The following is a 22,360-nucleotide window of genomic DNA, read 5'->3' on the forward strand; positions in this document are numbered from 1 at the left end:
GGCTGCAAAAGGACAGAGGACTGACCTATGGAGCATCACACTCCGGCAGCTGCCCACCAAGCCCCCTCACGGCGACAACGAGCCAGACAGTGAGGGGGTTTTGGTTACAAAATAAGGTCCCAGAGTTGTCCTGGCTAGTGGACAATCCTTTATTTTCCCCTTAGGGCTTGGTGTGGCCTTTGTCGTTCCTGCATACTCTAGTGTCATGAGGTGGCAACTGTTTCAGGGCTGCCTGTCTTTTGTCCTGCTCAATGACTGAAATAATCATTGAAATTGTAGCAACTACAAAAAAAAAAATTGTGATGGCAAACTTGCAGCAAATGATGTAATGATTCCTGATTATATTTAGTATAAAGGGCTCAATAACATTACTATGTCAAAAAAGGAGTTTAATTAACATTTAAAAAAATTCCTGACAAAATAGAATATATTATAAAATTATATCAATGATTCATAAAGGATAACAATCACTTTCTAACTTCAACAGTATAAAAACTTTAAAAACAAATTGCATTACTTGGATGAATTTAAAATAAGGTAACAATAGAAACTCGTCTGTCAAGTAATTTCTGGGCATAGCAATCCAAAGAAGGGATGATAATGTAACTTGAATACTGAAAGCAATAAATGGCACTATGTATTATACTAAAAAAAATCATAGGTTCAAATCAAAATATGTAAATATATCACATTTTCAATTCAAAAATACTTTTGGTAATGTCTAGCACTCATCCTCTGGTGATGATACATGGGCATAATAAACTGCCATTAATATATTTCAAGGTTTAGTTGCATAGCAACAATTACAGTGCAATGAATAAACATAAAATAGACAAACATATGCATTCGAAACAGCTTGGTGGATCTCTAATATCTTGTCCTTCTGGCACTAAAAATACTGTATGGTAATAGAAATTAAGCTTTACCAACTAAAAAGTTAGACATGGAATACAGTATTATAACACTACAATATACACACTGATATTGCAACAAAATTCCTTGTGAAATATATATACAAAGGATAAAGAATCAATTCAAATGAAAGGGACAAATTCCAAATCTAATGTATCATAATTTGTCCTTATTGTCTGTACAATAACCAGGTATTATCACCTTGAAAATTATTACAGTATAGGCTTTTTTTTTTTTTTACAAATGTGTGTATATTGCACGATAATTCATTAAACCTTTTAGAAAGATTAAAATATACTGTCTAAATAAACAAAACTTTCCTTAAGAGTGGCACTTGACCCAAGATGCCTAATGTTAAACCATAAATTGCACAAATATTAGCATGGCACCATCCATGTTCATTATAATAAACTAAAAAATGACTTGATAAAAAAGTACTGTGATTGCATTTAAGTACATGAAATTATTTCATATATTTTTACACATTAGTCATAAATAAGTACTCATTTTCTGCAATAATTACAGGTGGCCTGAAATTTCTGTAGTGTTGAATGATGCAGATTCGAAGTCAAGCATGCTAGTGCCACATTACGAAATTACAGGAGTGAAACTTCTATAGCATGTATACTTTATGCTAATCCTTCACACCCTACATTCTTGCGATCTACAAGATTTTTTAGTTGTATTTATGCATTACTGCACATCCCTAGCATTGGATTGTATTATGTACAGTACTAAATTTGTGGCTGGAATATTGTGTGACCATTAAATATCCATACTAAAATAGGTGTTTTGAGAATGGAAAAAGTTACGTTTTGGAATTCGCTGGTACTGAACCCTATTTTTTTCCCCACATACAGTACTGTGCTGCACCTTTAACCTAGTGGGCATCGTTGGCTGAAAGTGGCCGATTTGACATACTGTTGATAATATGTCATGTCGGTCACTTTCAACCAGTTTTCCTCACTGGGAAATTTTATTTAACTTTTTCAGAAGTATAACCACTGAACAAATATTGGGCCACCTTAAATGTACAATGTGGTGAAGTACATTGTACATTACTGTACATTTAAATAATGGTGAAACCACCATTACTTAATGTACAGTATGGTGAAAACTTACTTATCACTGCTAACACCTTCGTATATGAAGGTGTATATAATGTACAGGAGCTTTAAAAATGATTGCGATTCATCTAGTGGTACATAATAGTGTACTACTTACCGTTTTATGAGAAAGCATAATACATCAGGGATACAAAGTCCATGAAGAAAAACTGATTTACTTTGAGGATCATCCTTCAGGAGCTTTACACGTTATTATTCATTAATGTTCTAAGACCTGAAATAAGAAACACTAAAGAAAACGTATTTCAAAGACATCTAGAATTATCTGAACATTAAAATTAGTTAACACTAACAGCAGTATAAACTACTGTATCTGGAAATGGCATGACTATTGCTGTATTGTACTTTGAAAGAAAAATCAGGCTCTTGCATTCCCCATAGTAACTTTTGTTCCTGATAACACTAGATGATCACAAGACAGTTAATCAACAGGACACATGAAAGGACACTGCTCCTCCCGTCTTCAACACAAACACCACCATCCTTCGTTACTGTGCACTGCTGAGGGGGTAGCAGCTGGAGTGATCTGTTTATCGGTGCATCTATAGTACAGGGCTACTGTTACCACAGTGCAAAAACTTAAAAGTTCAATTCCGTGATAACCACTCGCTCGCCAAGACTAAAATACTGAAGAAAATCTCCAATACTGCCAATATTCACCATCCAAGAAGGCAAAGGCAGTGTTAAACAATACAGTACTACTATTCTCCAGCGACAAGGACCTCTACAAACCATTCTCCACACCAACTCAGACCGCCCTGCTTGCTGCCAACCTTGCACTCGCTCTACTACTGCACTACCTGGCAGATAGGATCATATTTGCCAGACGCATCAGCTCATGGATTACCATCCAAAAAAAGGTGGAATCGTCACCAACATCAACTCTCAGAACCTAGCACTGACTGCAGTCGCAGCTAAACTCATTGCCAGCGGCTTCTGCCACTGAAAATGGCCTTACATGCTATAGAATTCCAATGGCACCTACCTTCATGAAGAAAAGGTAAACAGAGCTGAGGCAGTGCTTTAAGTGTTACCAGTGTATGCACTTCAAGAAATGCACAAAGCAATAGGGAAATGCAGTATTTACACATGTTGAGCTGTACAGCCAACCACCAATGCTGCCTACTCTGCAATGGCAAGAAAACTGCCCTGTCACCTGATTGCCCCTACAGACAGGAGGAACTTAAAATGGTAGCGAGTGCAGCCTCCAATGCTCCACGCCTGGCCAACTGGCAATCAGAAGCATTCCCTGCCCTGTCCGGCAGTACACTTCGAGCAGCTACCTCACCGCCGTCTGGCCCCTGGGCAGTGGTTGTGACCCACAACCAACCAACTTCACTACCACCAGCGTCGTCTGCAGTCACCACCACCATCACATTGCTTTATGCACTTCTCCACCTTGCCGACAAAATGACTGGCAAAGACATCAGCCTTTACATCATACCATAAACAGGCTGGTCACTGCAAATTGGCAACCGACCTGATGACCTTCTTCCCACTCTGGCAACAGCACCTGCAGCCTCACCCACAGTGTCCCATGTTCCTGCAACAGGTCCTTCATCACTGACCCCTAGTAATTCATCCCACTGCAAGACTGCCCACTCCAACAACTGAGGAACCTACCTACAGCTGATCCTGCAATTGAGCCAGCAACCCTGCCAATATCTAATCAGGAAGAGTCCTACTCTACAATCAACTCTGATGCCTCGGTGGACGTCACCAGCACACATCCACAACTGCTGACATGACAGCCGTACACTCCACACCTCGTTCAGACTACATCAAGGCCACCCCCCATCAACTTCATATGGACATGAGATGGCTGGTGGATGGAAATAATAATGGACGCAACTAAGTGCAATTATACTTTGGTGCTAAAGGACAAGATGTCCAGAGATTACAACAAGAGTTACAGGGAGGACAAGAAACTGGGTCTACCTCTTAAGTGGTATGTCGAAGCAGAGACAATTCACTGGTTGCGACACTACTGTACTATACCAAGAAATCTTCAACCCTATGTGCTACAAATGTTACCCAAACAGTAACCTCTCCAGTAACCAGCCAAATAGACGCAGGACAAAGACAGAAGAAAATGTAATAATCAGGCACCCGACACCACCAAGAAGGAAGCTGGCTAACTGAGCAAAGCAGAACCTCCTGTGTGACATCTGCCGCAAGACGTCATGTAACCTTCAAATGCCTACATATTATCGTCAGCCAGCTCTAATCCATGGTGACTGGGCCACCACCCTAACTTTTCCCCTCCACCTCACATCCCATTCAGTGCATCCTCATCCATTCTTCCATTCCCTTCTTACCAGCTCTATGGTCATGGGATTCAACAGACTCGACACTAAATACTGAACACTTTTCATATCTTTTATTACAACATGTATACACAGTCAGTGACCCAAATGAATAAATGTAAACTATCGTTATCAGTTTTTAGTTAAGCCTGGTATTTCAAAATAATTATCAAGATTCAGTTCTAAATCCTAACATTTATATAACATTGTTTGCTTATCTAAAAGTTTCTAGTATCGCTGCCTTTTAGAGATACTGCAATTCATTTAAGTGAATATTCCTGCAATTCACTATCTGCTCCAATGTATGATTCAAGCTTGTAATGATCACTTGGATTTAAGAATGAATTTCTTATGACGAAACAATTATAACTTTGTTGAACATTTGAAAAATTTAAATTATACAGTATTGTCAAATATTCCTGCATAGTTTCTCATTACAGTACATATAATTTTCTTATACTTAACATTCATGAAACTTGCAGATGCAGATAAAAATGTAAACTTTGTTAATATGACAAGACAGTAATGGTTATCAAGACCTGAGTAACAAACCAAATGCAAGCATGTGCTGTATTGCAGACTTAAAAATTACATTTTCTGATTACTAACTTACGGAATGTAAGGAGACCAACTATATTCATTCATTGATATCCAACCCTGCTGGTTATTTGATATCACAGCTCTGACAATGCTTTGGACTCGCCGATGAAACATGCAAATAAACTGCAGTTAAGTATGATTGTAGAATTGCTTATCAGCACATGGCTGCTGATTCTACCAAGTTTAGACCCTGACATGAGTAAGAAGCCGTCTGATGTGCAGAGAACATTTTCAGAAATATATTAGTAGGTGACTATTTACATGCAAGTGATATAACAACTGTTATTAGGGCACAAGAGAAGAGTGAACACACTGGCCTAAGGATCAAACAATAACAATTAAAGGGCTAAAGTGAGCCCTGATATTTAAGACGAGGCAGACAAGAGCAAAAATAAGAAATCTTTCTTATTACAGAAGTTCAGTGAAAACTAAAAGCAAACCAACGAGACAAAACTGAAGATGCAAGAATTTTTAGGAAACAATGTTCACGCCATCGCTACAGTGAGCTAATTAAAGGTTTGGACCCAGTGCAAGCCTCAGATCCGAGGCTGATTCTGCAGTTTACCCCATCTTTTTATCATAAGAATTGCATGGCAATTCTTATGATAAAATATACAAGAAATATACCTAGTTATACAATTCTTTGTTCTTAATTGTTTCATTTGTTAAGTGTGCTAATGTGTGTTCTACAGTTACATTCTCATTAGTCACAATGGTAACCCAACCATAAAACACCTTTTAGGATGGAATATTAAAAGCAATAACTAAAAATAAATTACAAACATATGATCTCACCAACATAACTGGCTATAAACATTTCCAGAAAAGTAGAAAATATTTCTATACTGTATACTTAATATAAAACTGAACATTATGACTGAGCAATTTTATGGAATATAAGTGATTTGATTTGTAATCTAAAATGCACACATGGAGAGCATTTTAAGTCTAGTTATTCTAAATATTTTTTAAACCACAGAAAGCACTTGCAAGGCAAATATTTCAGTTTCCTTTCAAATAACCATCTTGAAAGGAAAAGTTTAGTTGAAACTTGCTGGGAAATTCATAGTTTATATTTCAAAATCACAAGTTGTAAAACAGTTGTATTGGTTTTGGAATAGAATTAATGCATTCATTCAAATTTCTTAGTAACTTTATTTTTACTATTTTAAAAACCACTATTACTATTTAAAAAACACTATTTTATATTTTCTCCATTCTTCCCATATACATTTTCAAGAGCTTCCTTAAATTCAGTAAATTTCTGATCTAGATATGGTTCCATCATATCTATTAATTTCTCTACAAAATCATCAATATTCCTAGCATTCTCAGCATAATCAACATTTGTGTGTTCAGGTAAAATTTTGTCAACTTCTAATAAATGGGTATCATCATAAACATAACTTTTAAAAAGGTTTGATAAATGCATCTCTTTTGTTTTCAGCCAAAACTGATACCTTCTAGCATCATGTGACACTCCTGATGCTCTGACATCTATATCTATAATGTCTTTATCTTCCGAATAACTGCCACCTCGAAGATATCTGAAATACAAGAAAAAGCATAGCGACAATTACTTGCATTACAATGGGGCCTCCACTTACGATGGTAATCCGTTCCCAGAGACATATCATAAGTCGAAATATCGTAAGTCGAAGCGATTTTTCCCATAAGAATTAAAGGGAATTTAATTAATCCGTTCCCCACCCTCCAAAATATTAACATACAAATACATTTTATACTGAATACAATGTTTTTTTCTAACAGTACAGTACCAAAGTGTCTCTTACCTTTATGGAGGGCTCTTGATTGTGTATGGAAGATGGTGATGAAAGGGGAGGAGGAGAGTTGTTCCTGTTTGGAAGGGGAGTCCCCTTCCATTATCACATCAGGCAGTGATGTTTTCTCCGGGGTACTCTCTCTCCTACGTTTTCCCTGAATACCACTAGGACCTAGTTGTGGTTCAGTGCTTGTTTGTCTCACTACAAATTTGTCAAGAGACATTTGTTTTTCCCTTCATTTTAACATTTGTCTGTAATGATGCATCACAGTGTCATTGAATAGGTTAAGGCAACGACCTACTGCAGCTTGATTTGGGCAAGTCGTTTCAGCAAAGGTTTGCAATTCTTCCCATGCTGCACACATTTTCTTAATCGTTGAGGAAGAGACATTCTGAACTCATGTTTCTGCTCTATGGTCATCCTTACATGGGTTTTCATATGTTGAGCTTTTCCACTAACTTTCCTGGGACTCATGGCGTGTTATATAATAATTACTTTAATGTTCAAAATGCAAAAAATCACCACAAAAGCAGAATTTCTTATAGGCGTTATCGTCACTAAGCGGGCAGCTGTAGTAAACTGAGGCAGGTCGGCCGCGTGACTGGGAACCACGTGCTCGGTCGACCCGAACGTGTACCAACAAATATCGGAAGTCGACGACACCATCGGATGTCGAGTGGCATTTTTCAATGAAATTTACATCGTAACTCGAAATTATCGTAAGTAGGGACAATCGTATGTCGAGGTGCCACTGTACAAGGTTACATAAAACTCTGCAATTGTTCCCATTACAATGATGTAAAACTTACTTAAAGAATGCCTCCTGTCCTCTTGGAGGTAGATAAATAAATTTTTTTGTATTGCGCCATGCAAACAATTCTTTCTTATCGGTAGGCACGCCACGTTGATTCTGCTGAACCTGAAAAATATTAATCTATTAAATCAGGAAAATACAATGATACTTTGTACAAAGTGGAACATGCATTTTGCAGTCCAAGAAACAAAACATCTAATGCAGTACCACATGTTTTGTCTTTTGTGTTGTATTTTGTTGAAGCGTGTAGACAAAAATCACTACACATAGATTACTATGCGCGTTTATGTACCAACTTGCCTGTGCTTACAAGACAAATTTCAGCTGCTGGGCCCCAGTCAGTCCTTCGTCTATTCCCATGTCTCCTGACCCTCTTACTGCTTATTATACCAACTCTTGAACTCCAACCCCAAGTGTGATTGGAGTTCAATCCAATGTTATAAAGTAACTGGCAAATAAACTACGCCTACCACTGAAACTCAATTTCAGAAACTCTCTGGAACATGATAAAATCCCTCAACATTGGTATCCAGTACACACTGCTGGGTACCTCAAGCAAAATGAGTTTCTTCAATATGTGATGAACTCTTAGAACTACACCATTTAATTTCAACCTGATTTTTATGATTTCATGCTACTCTATTTTTGCTAAAATATATACCATTGACTTCGTGTGTACTTGTACGCTGACTAATAGCAAGCCATTATCAAAAGGCATCAAGCCTACTAGACTATTGATCACAGTCTGTGACAACAGCAAAGTAAACAAAGTTGTTGCTGTTGTTGTTATAGATTCAGCTACTCGAACAAGTTCCAAGTAGCACGGGCTATGGTGAGCCCGTAGTGGACTTACCTGGCACAGGAGCGGTGCTGTAAAAAAAAAAAAAAAGTAAACAAGCAAAAAGGGTCTAAATATCTCGGCAGGAGGAGGAAGGCAATTTAATAGTACAGCATTGTACTAATTTTGTTATCCGCAATTCCTAGCCATCTATCTTTTCAACGGTTGTGTTATGAATAACCGGGTAGAAGCGATACGAATAAGGAATGGCATAAACCATTTAGAAAGCTCATTTATGCTTTAATTTAATACGAGATATTCAAAATAATGAACAGAAATATAACTAACGAAAAAACAAAGCAAAACGCTAAGACATCTCTATACAAGAACATTAAATTATATGAAAGCTTCAATTTTCTTTTCTTTTTTATTTTTACTTTCCTAGCTCATGCGGCTATTTACATTCAAACCTGTACCGCTTGGGCGACAGAAACAGAACTCAATCTCACCAACTGTGCCAGACCTTGTCTGGTGTCAATTAATACATGGCTCTCGTTATTCATGTGTCACCTTACACACCACGCCTCCCCAACGTGTTCTGACGCACTATACGCTGGTACGCACCCGAGAACACCCCCCTCCCGCCCCCTACACACTCCGAGGCCCCACTCCTGCCACTCCCATACAATGAGAGACTTAAGTCTCAATAAACACTTGAACTTTAACTTGAGACACTTACATTGCTCTAATTAACACAGGTATTTATACAAAGTTCATTTGTTTTTATTATTTATAATAAATAATATATTTTATGTTAACACATATGGAGGTACAATGATACACTGGTTCGTGTGCGTTACTCTCAACCCGATTTTTTCGTCCATACGCTATAGGCATGTATACTAGACAATTAAAAAACACCAATATTCTAATTTAATGGTGGTATCATTGTTGCTGTTTTATGAAAAGTGTGTGGTTTAGTCAAGAGACTGAGATTGTGAGTCGAAGTAGGTTTGGGAGTTAGTCGCAATTCAGATAGGTTAGGGTAGATTATGGTATGGTAAGTTAGAGTATATTAAGTACTTTGGGGTAGGTTGGGTTATGGTAAGATGGGTTGTGTTGTATTAAGGATTTTTACGCCTGAGATGTGATTACATCGGTCTTCTTTGACGTGTCAGTAGTACACTGTGTTGAATATGGGGGTGGTTGGAGAATGTGGTTTATGTGTTTTTCAGTCAGAGTGCCAGGTCGTTGGGAGGTTTGTACAACTGGGGGTTTCTTACTCTTGGTGCCGGTGGTTCGAGTTTGTGGCAAGTTAGCCTTGGTTAGTAACTTTGGTAAGGCGTGCTGCAAAGTCATTTAGGAGGTTTTCCAGCATCAGTTCAAACGCTGGATTTCCAGCAATGGTAGCTGTGTTAGGGCGGATGTCATTGTAGATGTCGATTGGGAGGGGGGGGGGGTGTTTGTTGGGTCAGCCTCAGAGATGGGTTGGTTTACTTGGGTAAAAAAAAATTTTAGGAATCGGTCCAGCGTCTTTTCTAGTGCATTTTCAGTGCGAGTGACAAGAATTTCAACAAGATCGGGACTGTTATACGTTTTGTGGGAGAGAATTGAACTCTGGGGAGTGCAGGATTATCAGTGGCAGACATATCACGTACAAGCAAAGTAACAAAAAGGCATTAAGCCGGGAAAACTATGTAACACCATTTGGAAGTGCAGGCTAGTAAAATCCCAACTTGCATTCTGTGGATGACATTCCATCTTGCGATACAGGGATAATAGGTAAATGTAGCTATAACTTTTTGCAATAATTCTGTAACCTCTTACACTGGTATAGCTAAGGGTAACGGGAGTGCTACATGTTCGTATGCGTAGGCCCTAAGTTTATTATAAAAAATAGGCAAATTTCTATAGGTAATCTACAGTAAAGCGGGTCCTATAAGTCAGAAATAACGTCGGGGACATGAAACACGTGTACTTTAGGCTTATATCGAGTTCCTCCTCTAAGGTCAAACTGCCGACGTTTCCCAGGATGCAACCCCGCAACACTGCCGAACTCCAGGGTACATATTTCCTGCTAGGTGAAAGGAAAAGTGCCCAACCACTTCTGTCCCGACCAGGAATCAAACCCAGAGTTCCCGATTATGAGTCGAGAACGCACCCGACTGTACTATGAATCACAAGTCTGGAACCATAGGACGAAATTATGGGAAAAGTTTTTATTTACAAGGATTTGGTAAAGTGATTGTCAAACACAATAAACGTGTAATACTCCACGATATTTCCAAAGAAAGTAATTAACAAATATGTTATGGAAAAGGAAATTAGTGGAACCCCCCCCCCCCCCCCCTTTAACCCCTCTCTGGAGGGCTCCACTTGGCGAATGGGCCGGTCCAAATCAATAGGGCCGGGATTCCTTCACCCGTGAATCTAGAAATCCCCATTTTTTTATTTATTGTTATTATTGTAAAGTTCTTTCTTATAGACTGTAAGCTTTAACACAACTCTTCATCTTTGCCATTTCAATTTAGAGATAACGCCATCAATGGTGTCCAAGAAATGTGTATGTACATCATTCATAATGATGTGCTGCCCGAAATCTTAGCGAAGTATCCAAAATTTGCTTACTGTAGGTAATGCATGCACATGACTGTAACGCTACCGCCCAGTTGGGTGGGTGTGGAGCAAGACTAGTAACTGTGTGACTCACCATAGATGTAAAGTGCCTTGTATAGTGACTGTTGTGAGCCTCTTCCCAATAATCACAAGTCATACAAAAGACTATTGGTGTGTGTATTTGTGTAGGTGATTAAATATGTGTATGTATATATATATATATATGTACACAAGAACCAATGTAACTGCAGAAGGCCTATTGGCCCATACGAGGATACATGCATGAGTATGTGTACATGTACAGTATATATAATGTTGATAATTGTGTAACTAGCGTCAAAAATTGTTATTGCTTAGCTAAACGAACTAGAGGGTTCAGTTCCTGAACTGATTATGTGCCTCTGTAATCCTTTACACTGCCGCCCACGGGATGGGTATAGGGTGCAAAATAAAGTAAGAAATTGAATTGCCATCCTTTCCGACATCGATAACTTCCAATCTCTGCCAAATTATGAACATTGATGCACCACTGTGAGTGAGTCTTCTTTTAACATCACCACTAGTCAGTCGTCAGGAGGAAAAACCCTTCATGCAAACTGCACGTATTGCGAAGATCGACTATATGGATATCGTTTAGTATCTGTTAGTGACTGAAATAGTTGCTAGAGATATTATCTCATTTCATCTGGTCTATAATTATTGACTGGGGGGGGGGGGTCCCGGCTGTGCCTGCATTTCTCCCTCCCAACTCCCTGAAAACTGTCTTCTAAAACCCCCTTTCCTGCCTTCAACTTTCTCTGACATCTCCCCCCCCTCCCCTCCCACCGTCTCTCCATGTAACACACGGTCCCGCTCTCTCCCTTAAACCACCTCTCCATTTTCTCTCCTTCCCTTTCTTCAAACATCCCTCCTACAAAACAAACTGCAAGCAAATAAACTCCAAGAGATTGGGCCCCCCCCCATCTCATGCAGTCAATTCTATCCCATGCTCATTGGTCAAATGCTTGTAAATCCTGCAGCTTGCCCCATGTAAAGGTAAAGGTGTTTTTGAATGAAAAGCATTTACATATACATATTACGTTCAAATATTTCTGTCAGCCAAACTATGCACAAAATTATAAAATATTGTAGAACATCAATATTTACATTTAAAAAAAAAAATATTGCACATTAAAATTTATGAAAATGTAGGCTAACGATATTCCATCATAGTTGTTTAAAATTCAGCTACTGGGAACAAAAAGTTTCAAGTAGTGCGGGCTGTATGGTGAGCCTGTAGTGAACTTACCTGGCACAGGAGTGGAGCTGTAACTCGGATATTCCATCCTAATGGTCAAAGGATTCGCAGATGCAGTTTAATGCTGATAAATGTAAAGTTCTGAGGCTAGGTAATTATGATAGAGTTACAAGATACGAGCTAGATGGTGTTGAGATTGCGAAGTCGGATTGCGAAAGGGATCTGGGAGCTATGATTAGTAAGAATTTAAAACAAAAGGATCAATGCATGAATGTTCATAATTAGGCAAATAGGACACTGGGATTTATTAATCGAAGCGTTAGTAACAAGACACCGGGTGTGGTTCTTCAGCTATATCTAGCTCTGGTTAGGCCCTATTTAGGTTATGCAGATCAGTTTTGGTCGCCGTACTATAGAATGGATATAAATTCACTTGAACGTGTCCAGCGTAGGATGACCAAGTTAATTCCCCAAATTAAAAATCTTTCATGCGAAGAAAGATTAACAAAGCTTAAGTTGCATTCACTGGAAAGGCGAAGAGTTAGGGGTGACAAGATAGAGGATTACAAGTGGATGAATGGACATAGAGGGGATATTAATAGGGTATTAAAAGTATCAACAGAAGACAGAACACGAAACAATGGGTATAAATTGGATAAGTTTAGATTTAGAAAAAACTTGGGTAAATACTGGTACAGCAACAGGGTTGTTGATTTGTGGACCCAATTGCCGCATAACGTGGAGGAGGTGGGGTCCCTCGATTGTTTCAAGCGTGGGTTGGACATGTATATGAGTGGGATTGGGTGGTTATAAATAGGAGCTGCCTCATATGGGCCAATAGGCCTTCTGCAGTTACCTTTGTTCTTATGTTCTTAATACTAACTACTAATAGTTAACCTGCCATCTCATCTAATAGATAGCATAGTTATCGGAAATTATCGGAAATTACTAGACTGTCAAAATTGGGGCGTTTTATTGCCAATTAAGGCACATTAATATTGGCCTTTTCTTAACCATCAACCTAGCAACACATCCTCAGTTTATGCTTGTCTCAAATTTTAACCTACCGTGTATTTAAAATATTTCGTTAATATAAAGAAAAAAAATATATACTATAAAAAATAACTAAGATAGTTATTACTAATAACTATTCTTTTTATAGTATAAAAATATACTATAAGAAATTATATATATATATATATAACAGTGTCAGACCACGGAGGAAAATTGACACAGGAATTTCCTTAAGTACATTCGTATATTAATACATTTTCAGAAGGAGTGATTTTACAGGTCGGGTATTGGACATAAATAGGCAGGAGAGAATGGTGGAGTGAGGTGAGGTACAATACGTGGACACTGCAGACGGCCTATTGGCCCATCCGATGCAGCAACCACGCACAGGCCCAACTCATGGATAATTATAGCATAAAATAGTAAATATTTACAATGAATTAGTGAGAAATGTGTTCCAATGATCCTACTTAAATCGCCCTTTAATTGATCTATTAAAAATGGATCTAAGTTATATAAACCACTGCTAATGTTCAAATTACTTTCTTTTGTGATCTGTATCAAAGCAGATTCAATTATTTTTCTGTTATAGGTGCTTTTACAATTCGTTACTGAAGAAGCCATCTCCCAATCAATTTGGTGAGCATCTTCTGACAGATGAACAAACAAAGCATTAGACAATTGGCCATGTCTTACAGAGTATTTATGTTGCGAAATTCTACATTTCAAATCTTTAGATGTTTGCCCATCATAGAACTTATTACAGTCTTTACAAGGTATTTTATAGATGACAAATATCACTGCGAGGGCTGTTCCTAACTAATAGCTTACCAACAGTATTTTCGTAGCTAAACAATACATGTATATTAAAAAGTTTCAAGGCCTTGACAATATTCTCAAACCCAGAGAAATATGGTAAACATAACACATTCTTTGGGCGATTTCTTTCACTGCATATATTATTATAATAAATATATAGGCTTGGGCTTGTCTCATGTGATTCCTGGGGGCACCGGATTGAAGATGGCTTGTCAAACGCCTCGTCAGCTTGGTCGACGTCATACCTATGTACTTAGATTGAAGGTTACATCCTTCATGGGGGCAAGTGTACATGTATACAACGCTTGACTGCTGTAGAGGGTTCTCCGTCGGCTTCGGGCTGTTTTTGATAAGGAGTTCGGAAATCTTCTTGGTTTTGTAGAATATTATCAGGTTTATGATTTGGTTAGGAGTAATGTTTTTTACTCCTTTACGGATTATTTCTTTCTTTATTCTTTCCTCTTTTATATGTTCACTGTGCATGGTTGATTTGTAATATAATTTGATTGGAGGTATTGTGGTTTCTGTTCAAGGTTCAGGATTATACCAACGGTCCAAGTGTCTTCTTATAGCAGCGTTTATTTCCGCGTTGCTATATCCGTTGTTCACCAATACATACCCGAGTTACTATTTCAAACTCTCGACGAATATAAGCAGTGAGAACACTGGCTTTGTATCTTTGGGGGCACTCACTTCTACCGTTCAGGCATAATCCTATGTTGGTGGGCTTAGCATATACGTTGGTGCTTAAAGAGATTCCTGTTTTTGTTATTAGAACCTAGAACAGAAACCACAGGTGCTGAGGTGATGTCGATCTGTGAGGATGTCGAGGTGTTGCTCGATGGGAGTACAGAGACTTTCGTCGATGTTGCTGTTCCATTGGTTTGTAGCATGAAGTAATTGCGTTTTGTTGTCTTTGATTTCATTTTCTGCCTTGTGTATCGGATTTCGAATCAGATCATCGACGAAAGTCTCCGTACTCGCATCGAGCAACACCTCGACATCCTCACAGATCGACATCACCTCAGCACCAAAACCAGGATAATCAAGAAACTAACATTATATGGAGGACCTATGGCAATTCCACGACCGAGACACGGCTTCCTGAACCTTGCAGGAATCAACCTCACTGAGGACCAAGTCACTCTCCTAAATCTGGGTATAAACTGTCATGTTATGTCCAGACCATGTGAGATGGCCCGGAAAGTGGAGTTGGAAATCCTGTTGGACGACATATTCGACCTCGAGACACAAAAGAAGGTCACCACCAAGGACACCTTACAAGCAGAACTTATCGCAGAAGGAGGAAAGAATCGAGGCAACTACAGAAGCACCATACTGTCCCCCGAGCTCAAAGGGGGGGGGGACAACCATGATGAACACCTATATTAATGTCAAATCACTAATTATGCCTACATAGAAAATTTTCCTAGCCTTTAGCAGCACTGCCAACTTAATACTTGCTCATCACTCTTGGAAGTCATTCTTTATTAGTTTTGTTGTATGCATTTTCAAAATTCATAAATGCCATGTACATCATACAATATTGTTAAGATGCCTTCTCTGAGTTGTTTCAATGGAAATAGCTAATGTATACACTGTTCATCGCTGAACAATTTCTCAGTTATTTCCTGTACCTTTCCACTCTCCTACCATACACTTTCCTCACTACACATTAAACATCTTAAACTAATGTCTATTATTCTTACAGTTACTACATTATCTCTTAACTTATTGACAAGAAACACCCCTCTTCACTCCAGTTCTTTCTAATCTGAATCTGATTATGTATTTTAAAGTTTGGAATGGGTCTGGAACTAATTATTCTAAACATTTTTAGGTTGAGTAGAGTGTATAATCAATTCAGATTACAATACACTATTTTGCGAGTTCAAACCGTTGTTCACGTCAACTGGAATTTAATGAATAATCAATCTGTTGCAGGAAATCTTGCTTTTACATTTACTGATTAAATTTATGACAAAAATGTACAAAATAATTATGAAGTTAAAGGAATTACTTCAGACATACCATATTAGTTGAAGTTCATGCCAGCACATTAAAATATTGTACAGTATTTATAAGCACATATTACCGAGTCCAGTACAGATTCCTTTTATGTGATACCATACAACCATGTGCTCTTTGTTTACATACAGTTATGGGGCTCAGTCTCCAAAAATGAGCATACAAAGCCAGCAGTGTCTTAGTGCCACTAACGTTTTCAGTAGCTATAAAATATTAAATACAGTAACAAAAATTACTTTTATTTTTTATTAATGCTTGTACATTTAGCTGGAAAAATTTTAACAATATAAATTACTTATGAACACATTTCATCTACACATACAGGGCATAACTGGCCGACCTCTTGCAGCGTTCAAAAGAATTCAACAGGCACCTTCAAAGGATCCCTGATCAATTAGGCTGAGATTAGGATATAAGACTGTAAGCAGGTGCATCAAACAGCCTGGTTGATCAGACCAGCAACCAGGAGGCCAAGTCAAAGGCGGGCTGTGAGGACATTGATCCTTGGAGTAATCAACAGGTAGTCAACAGATAAGGAGGAAGAAAGGGTATAGGGGAAAAAAGATCAGAGAGGGGCAATAGGAAAAAAGATTCATGGAGGACGGAGAGGGGAAGAGATGCAACAATCAAGTGTGTGATGTGAGAAATATGAAAGAAATGAAGAAAGGCGTAGAGGAGTAAAGGAGAACAGCATAGAACAGGAAACTAGAGATAAAGAAGAAAAAGGGCTAAAGTGGAAGGTAAATATGCTACCAACATTCATTTAACTTTATAGGCAAAAATATATTTGTCTTTCAAACTCGTTATCTCCATGTATGGATAACATTAATCTCATGATAAATCTAATCAGTAAGTAAAACTGAGGAGTGCCCTTCACTCTTCCTTACACCACGCATGAGTTTATGAAGAATTCAATATGTAGGATATTTGCATTTAAAAACAAGCTTTCAAAAGTTAATAGCTGACATTTATTAATTATTTACTCTACATGTATCAATATTAAAGACCAACCCAAGCTAAAGTCATTGAGGGAAAATTGAGAAAATGGCATGACTGACTGTCCCTGACATATTCACAAAACATTTAAATGGGAACCACAGTATTATATATCACCCCGTATTCACACAACTCGTCCAGGTCGCAAATAATGAGTTAACCGGAAAGGAAGGGGGGAGGGGATGGGGGTGGCTCAATACCTAGGCCACATAGGGCCTCGTGCTTGGGTCTGGGTCTACAATGGTGGACACTGAAGCGCTCTCTCTGAGTGTAGATCTCCCTACTTTGTCTTCAAGCTTGCTCTGATATTTATTTGGTAACCAAGAAGCTAATTCCCACCTACATGAGATAGCCTCTTCTTGAGGTTATCTTGAGATGATTTCGGGGCTTTTTAGTGTCCCCGCGGCCCGGTTCTCGACCAGGCCTCCACCCCCAGGAAGCAGCCTGTGACAGCTGACTAACTCCCAGGTACCTATTTTACTGCTAGGTAACAGAGGCATAGGGTGAAAAACTCTGCCCATTGTTTCTCGCCGGCGCCTGGGATCGAACTCAGGACCACAGGATCACAAGTCCAGCGTGCTATCCGCTCGGCCGACCGGCTCCAGATAGCCTGAGGCTATCTTGCTACTGAACAATGGACAGGTGGCTGCTCTTTCATGGAAGGGAGCAAGGCAAGCTGGCACTGGTGACTCACAATTATCCAATGAGTGAGTCATGGTATCTGACTTGTCATTAATGTGTGGTCCCTATGACCTGACTTTTGGGTCAAAGTGCAATTTTGCACACTGAAGATATGAGTTACCATTGTCTAATGCCAGGATGTCTGGTGTCTGCAATTCCCTCTCATGCTAGACTCAACTCTTATGTTAATATGTAACTAAAAATCACTTACAGTGTTAGAGAGGGAAAGAGAAAAAGAGAGAGGGAAAGAGAGAAAGAGAGAGGGAAAGAGAAAAAGAGAGAGGGAAAGAGAAAAAGAGAGAGGAGGAAAGAGAAAAAAAGAGAGGGAAGACAAACTCAGGTTCAGCTGGGCACCCTATCTAGTTACAGTACTGTATACATAAAAATGGAGAGAACAAAAGCCGACTTATTTTTAAAACTTGATCATGAAAAAACTAAAGATATAAATGTTGTATCAGCAGTATTCAAATGAGAAGGTGCCTCGTACTGTATTTATAGAATGTAGCCTCCCTCTGGCCTGTATCAGAGGTATTCATAAATTTTTAATGGTTTCATGGGTTATTTCACTATTATAAAGGTCACCAATTGTTTGTCCTTTCCAATGGCAAATTACAAAAGATTCATTAATCCAAATGCTGCAGTCTCAAATTGTAAATGGATGTACATCACTTCATACACGAGGTGGCTATCTTGAAGTTATCTTGAGGTTATCTTGAGGTTATCTTGAGGTTATCTTGAGATGATTTCGGGACTTCAGATTTTTTGTAACTAACTCGTCTCGTGATAATGTGTGATGCATATGTAATGTTTATGTACAAAACAACCAAAAAGTCACTGGTTTGATTCATATGCCAGGACAGAGACATTTAGGAAAGTTTCTTTTACCCTGATTCCTCTGTTCACTTAGCAATAAATATGTACCCTGGAGTTTGCAATTATTGTGGGTTGCATTCTGTGGAGGCCATACATAGGGCATGCCTGGAGAGGGTTCTGGGAATTCTTCTACTGCCCCGAGCTCAGTCTGAGGCCAGGCTAGACTTATGATAACTTGATCCAACAGGTCGCTGCTTGGAGCAGTCCGCAAGCCCACATATTCACTACAGCCTGGTTGGTTCAGCACTTCTTGCAAGAACTTATCTAAGTGCCTCTTGAACACATCCACCTTTGTTCCAGCAGTATTTCTAATGCTTGCTAGGAGGGTGTTGAACAGCTGTGGACCTCTAATGTTCAGTGTTCTCTGATTGTGCCTCTGGCACCTCTACTCTTCACTGGTTCTATTTTGCATTTCCTTCCATATCTTTTGTTCTAGTATGTATTATTCTACTGTGCAAATTTGGGACCTGGCCTTCATATACTTTATATATTATTTGATACCTTTCTCATCTCCTTTCCAAAGAGTACCTTTTGAGATCTTTGAGACAGTCCCAATAATTTAGATGTTTTATTATTTCTATGCATGCCGTATGTGTTCTCTGTATTCCCTCAAATTCAGGGATCTTTCCTGCTCTGAAAAAGGAAGCGAGTACCGAGCAATACTCAAGACAGGATAGCACCAGTGATTTAAATAATATTAGCATTGCTGTGGGGTCTCTGGATTTGAAGGGTCTCATAATCCATCCTATCATTTTCCTGGCCGCTACTGTACTATATTTGCTCTGTTATATTCAATAAATGTCAGGTCGTCAGGCATCATAATTCCTAGATCTTTTGCACGTTGCTTTCCTTCCATGAGTAGGTCTGATTGTGTCCTTTACCCCTGTGTTTCACTTAAGTTCCTCGTTTCCATCATACCTAAGTACTGTGCCTGGAATATATCACCATTAAACATCATGTTTTCAGTTACCCAATCAAAGATTTTACTAATATCTGCTTGCAATTTTTCAGTATTTTCTACAGAGAAAATTTTCATGTTGATTTTTTAACCATCTGCAAAGGATGACACGAAGCTGTGACTCATATTTTTGTCAATATCTGGGATAGGAATGAGAAATAGCAGTGGTGGAAGGACTGTGCCCTGGGGTACAGTTTTTCACTGCACTTGGACTATATCTTATTTGAATGACCGTCACTCTCTGTATTCTGTTTAACAAAGTTGAAAATCCAACACCCTCTTTACCCGTTATTCCTATTGATCTCGTTTTATGGGCTATCACTGCATGGTCACATTTGTCGAATGCCTTTGCAAAGTCTGTGTATACATCATCTACATTTTGCCTTTCTTCTAAGGCTTTTGTGATTTTGTCAGTGGTTGAGAAACTGTGACAAACAGGATCTTCGCACTCTAAATCCATGTTATCCTGGGTTGTGTAGTTCATTATTTTCTATAAAACTATAAATTTGATTCCTAATCACTCTTTTAAAAAACTTATTATGTGATGATAGTGCAACTGGTCTATAATTTTTTGCCAAAGCTTTACTACTTACTACCCATGTGGAGAGGAGCTATATCTGCTGATTTAGGTGCTGCTGGTATCTCCCCTGCCTCCAGGCACTTTTTCCATAATTACATTGAGCATTCACACTATTGGTACATTACATTTCTTTATGAATATTAAATTCCATGAGTTTCCTGTTCCTGACCCTAGAAAACTAAAATACAATAGAGCTTTTAAATTTAGCTTTTACAGATGAAATAACATGTGTGTGAAGCATTTGGATACCATAGCTAATCATAGCTAACCCACCCTAATAATATACTGTATTGTATATTTTTTTAAATTAGAAAATGAGCTGTGTGTGAAGTGTCTATGTACAATATCAATAATTCTATAGACCTATAAAACAGAACTCAACTTAACATTGATATAACATGTGTAAATAATTGATATGCATAGGTTCAAACCCTCATCAAGGTTCCTGAAGATTTGTTCTTTGATACATCACGTTAATGTGATTTCTCTGTGTATGGAATAATATTATAATTTATACAAAATACATACATATTACATTACACATAATTGAAACTGCATTAAAATATTTTGTTATAGTGCCACTAATCATGAACAACATTTTTTGGCAAATCTTAAAACTAACTGAAACACCCAGCCTTTGGTCAGCTTTTTCAGATATAGTCAGCAATATCGTTAGAGGGTGACAAATGACCTTTATATGACCCCCTAGGCATTGTGCAACTAGATATAAGTCACTTCATACCCAAGAAGGTTCACCAATGGATTAAAAAAAATAACATAATCCAACCCACCTAAGCTAATACTGCCTAACCTAATGATATATATTTTGATTTAACAATTAAAAGAGAGCTTGGTTGAAACACTCATGTATGATTTGACCATAAGTGCAACCTTTGTTTGTGCCATCATACAACCTGGTGATGTCATAGCCCCCAAACCACCAATAGCAACGTGTGAAGAATATTATATAATGTAGAGCAACAAAATCATTACAAAATACAATTATAATTTGTAACAGTAATAATTTATGTATGACATGACCAAGTATGCATAGTAATAATCAAAAGGCACCAAGCCTGGAAGACTATTTATATTTAGCACCAGGATGGAGCAACCGGTGTTTGAAACGCACTTAATCTGAATATAAGCAATGTCTCTTACCTAGCATATCCAGTCTTGGTAGACTTCATAGTTTGGTTTACATTTTCGGGAACAGGAAGCCTGCTAGGCTTATCGAGGTCCAATTAGGACTATTATTGAACTTCCCCAAAATGCAACCCACAATTTTCAAATGTAGATATGATAGAGCCCAGTAGGCTCAAGAATCTGTACACCAGTTGCTTGACGGTTGAGAGGCGGGACCAAAGAGCCAGAGCTCAACCCCCGCAAGCACAACTAGGCGAGTACAATAATTGCTTAACTCTAGACTACCTATTTACTGCTAGGTGAACATTGGCATTAGGTGTAAAGAAACGTGCCTAAGGCACCGGAATGGAACTGGCTGCCCAAATCATTGCATTACAAAAATTTTGTATTAACTGGAACATTAAACTGGTCATACCTTCGTGTTATCACTCTCGAACAAGCCTTTGATTTTGGTAGAAAGCTTATCTGCCATGATAACCGACTGCCAACCTTGAACACCCTCTCCTCTACACGCTGCTTTGTTTACTGAAGCTTGTCGTACTGAGCTCGTACTCGTCACTCGTCACAAATGCGTTCACGCGCGCGCACACACACAAAATGTTAAAAATTTGTATTTTTTTTAATTAAATTGGTAAAACTGGTAATGTTTTTATTACTATTAAATAAAAATAAAAATAAATCTAGCATGAAGGGGTTAGTGGACGTTTATGTGTGTTTGGAAATAAAGTAAGAGGTGGGCAACTCGTCTGGGACGTATCTGGCTATGCTTACCCTGATGGGTCTGTTCAAATTGCAACAGGTGATAGTTTTTTAGTTTAGTTCATTTATTATGCACCCCATACCCATCTTGTGGGCGGTAGTGGAAAGGGTTACAGAGGCACATAATGGGCTCAGGGACTGAACCCCACAATTCATTTAGCTAAGCAAGTTACAATCTTGATGAGCTAGTTACAAAATTCAATATAAGTCGTCACATCAACAATAGGTTCGAGATCGACCTCAAATGCAGGTTCTAAATTAAGCAACTGACATATGTGGAGAGCTAGTGTCACAATTTATATGTTTGTCCTGCACACCGCCCCCCCCCATCC

At 38.4% G+C, this 22,360-nt stretch overlaps 1 protein-coding gene across 1 annotated transcript; it reads right to left on the bottom strand.

Annotated features, from left to right (window-relative positions):
- Positions 1-376: 376 nt before the first annotated feature.
- LOC123771638 (uncharacterized) lies at positions 377-21,816 on the bottom strand. The gene is made up of 3 exons (XM_069313225.1): positions 21,685-21,816; positions 7,539-7,648; positions 377-6,492 (listed from the first exon to the last, which is right to left on the bottom strand). The coding sequence occupies exons 1-3, from the start codon at positions 21,739-21,741 to the stop codon at positions 6,144-6,146; spliced, it is 516 nt and encodes a 171-aa protein (XP_069169326.1). The 5' UTR covers positions 21,742-21,816; the 3' UTR covers positions 377-6,143.
- Between the last annotated feature and the right edge of the window lie 544 nt (positions 21,817-22,360).

The sequence above is a fragment of the Procambarus clarkii genome, chromosome 75, assembly GCF_040958095.1.
Source record: "Procambarus clarkii isolate CNS0578487 chromosome 75, FALCON_Pclarkii_2.0, whole genome shotgun sequence".
Taxonomy (NCBI): Eukaryota; Metazoa; Arthropoda; class Malacostraca; order Decapoda; family Cambaridae; genus Procambarus; species Procambarus clarkii.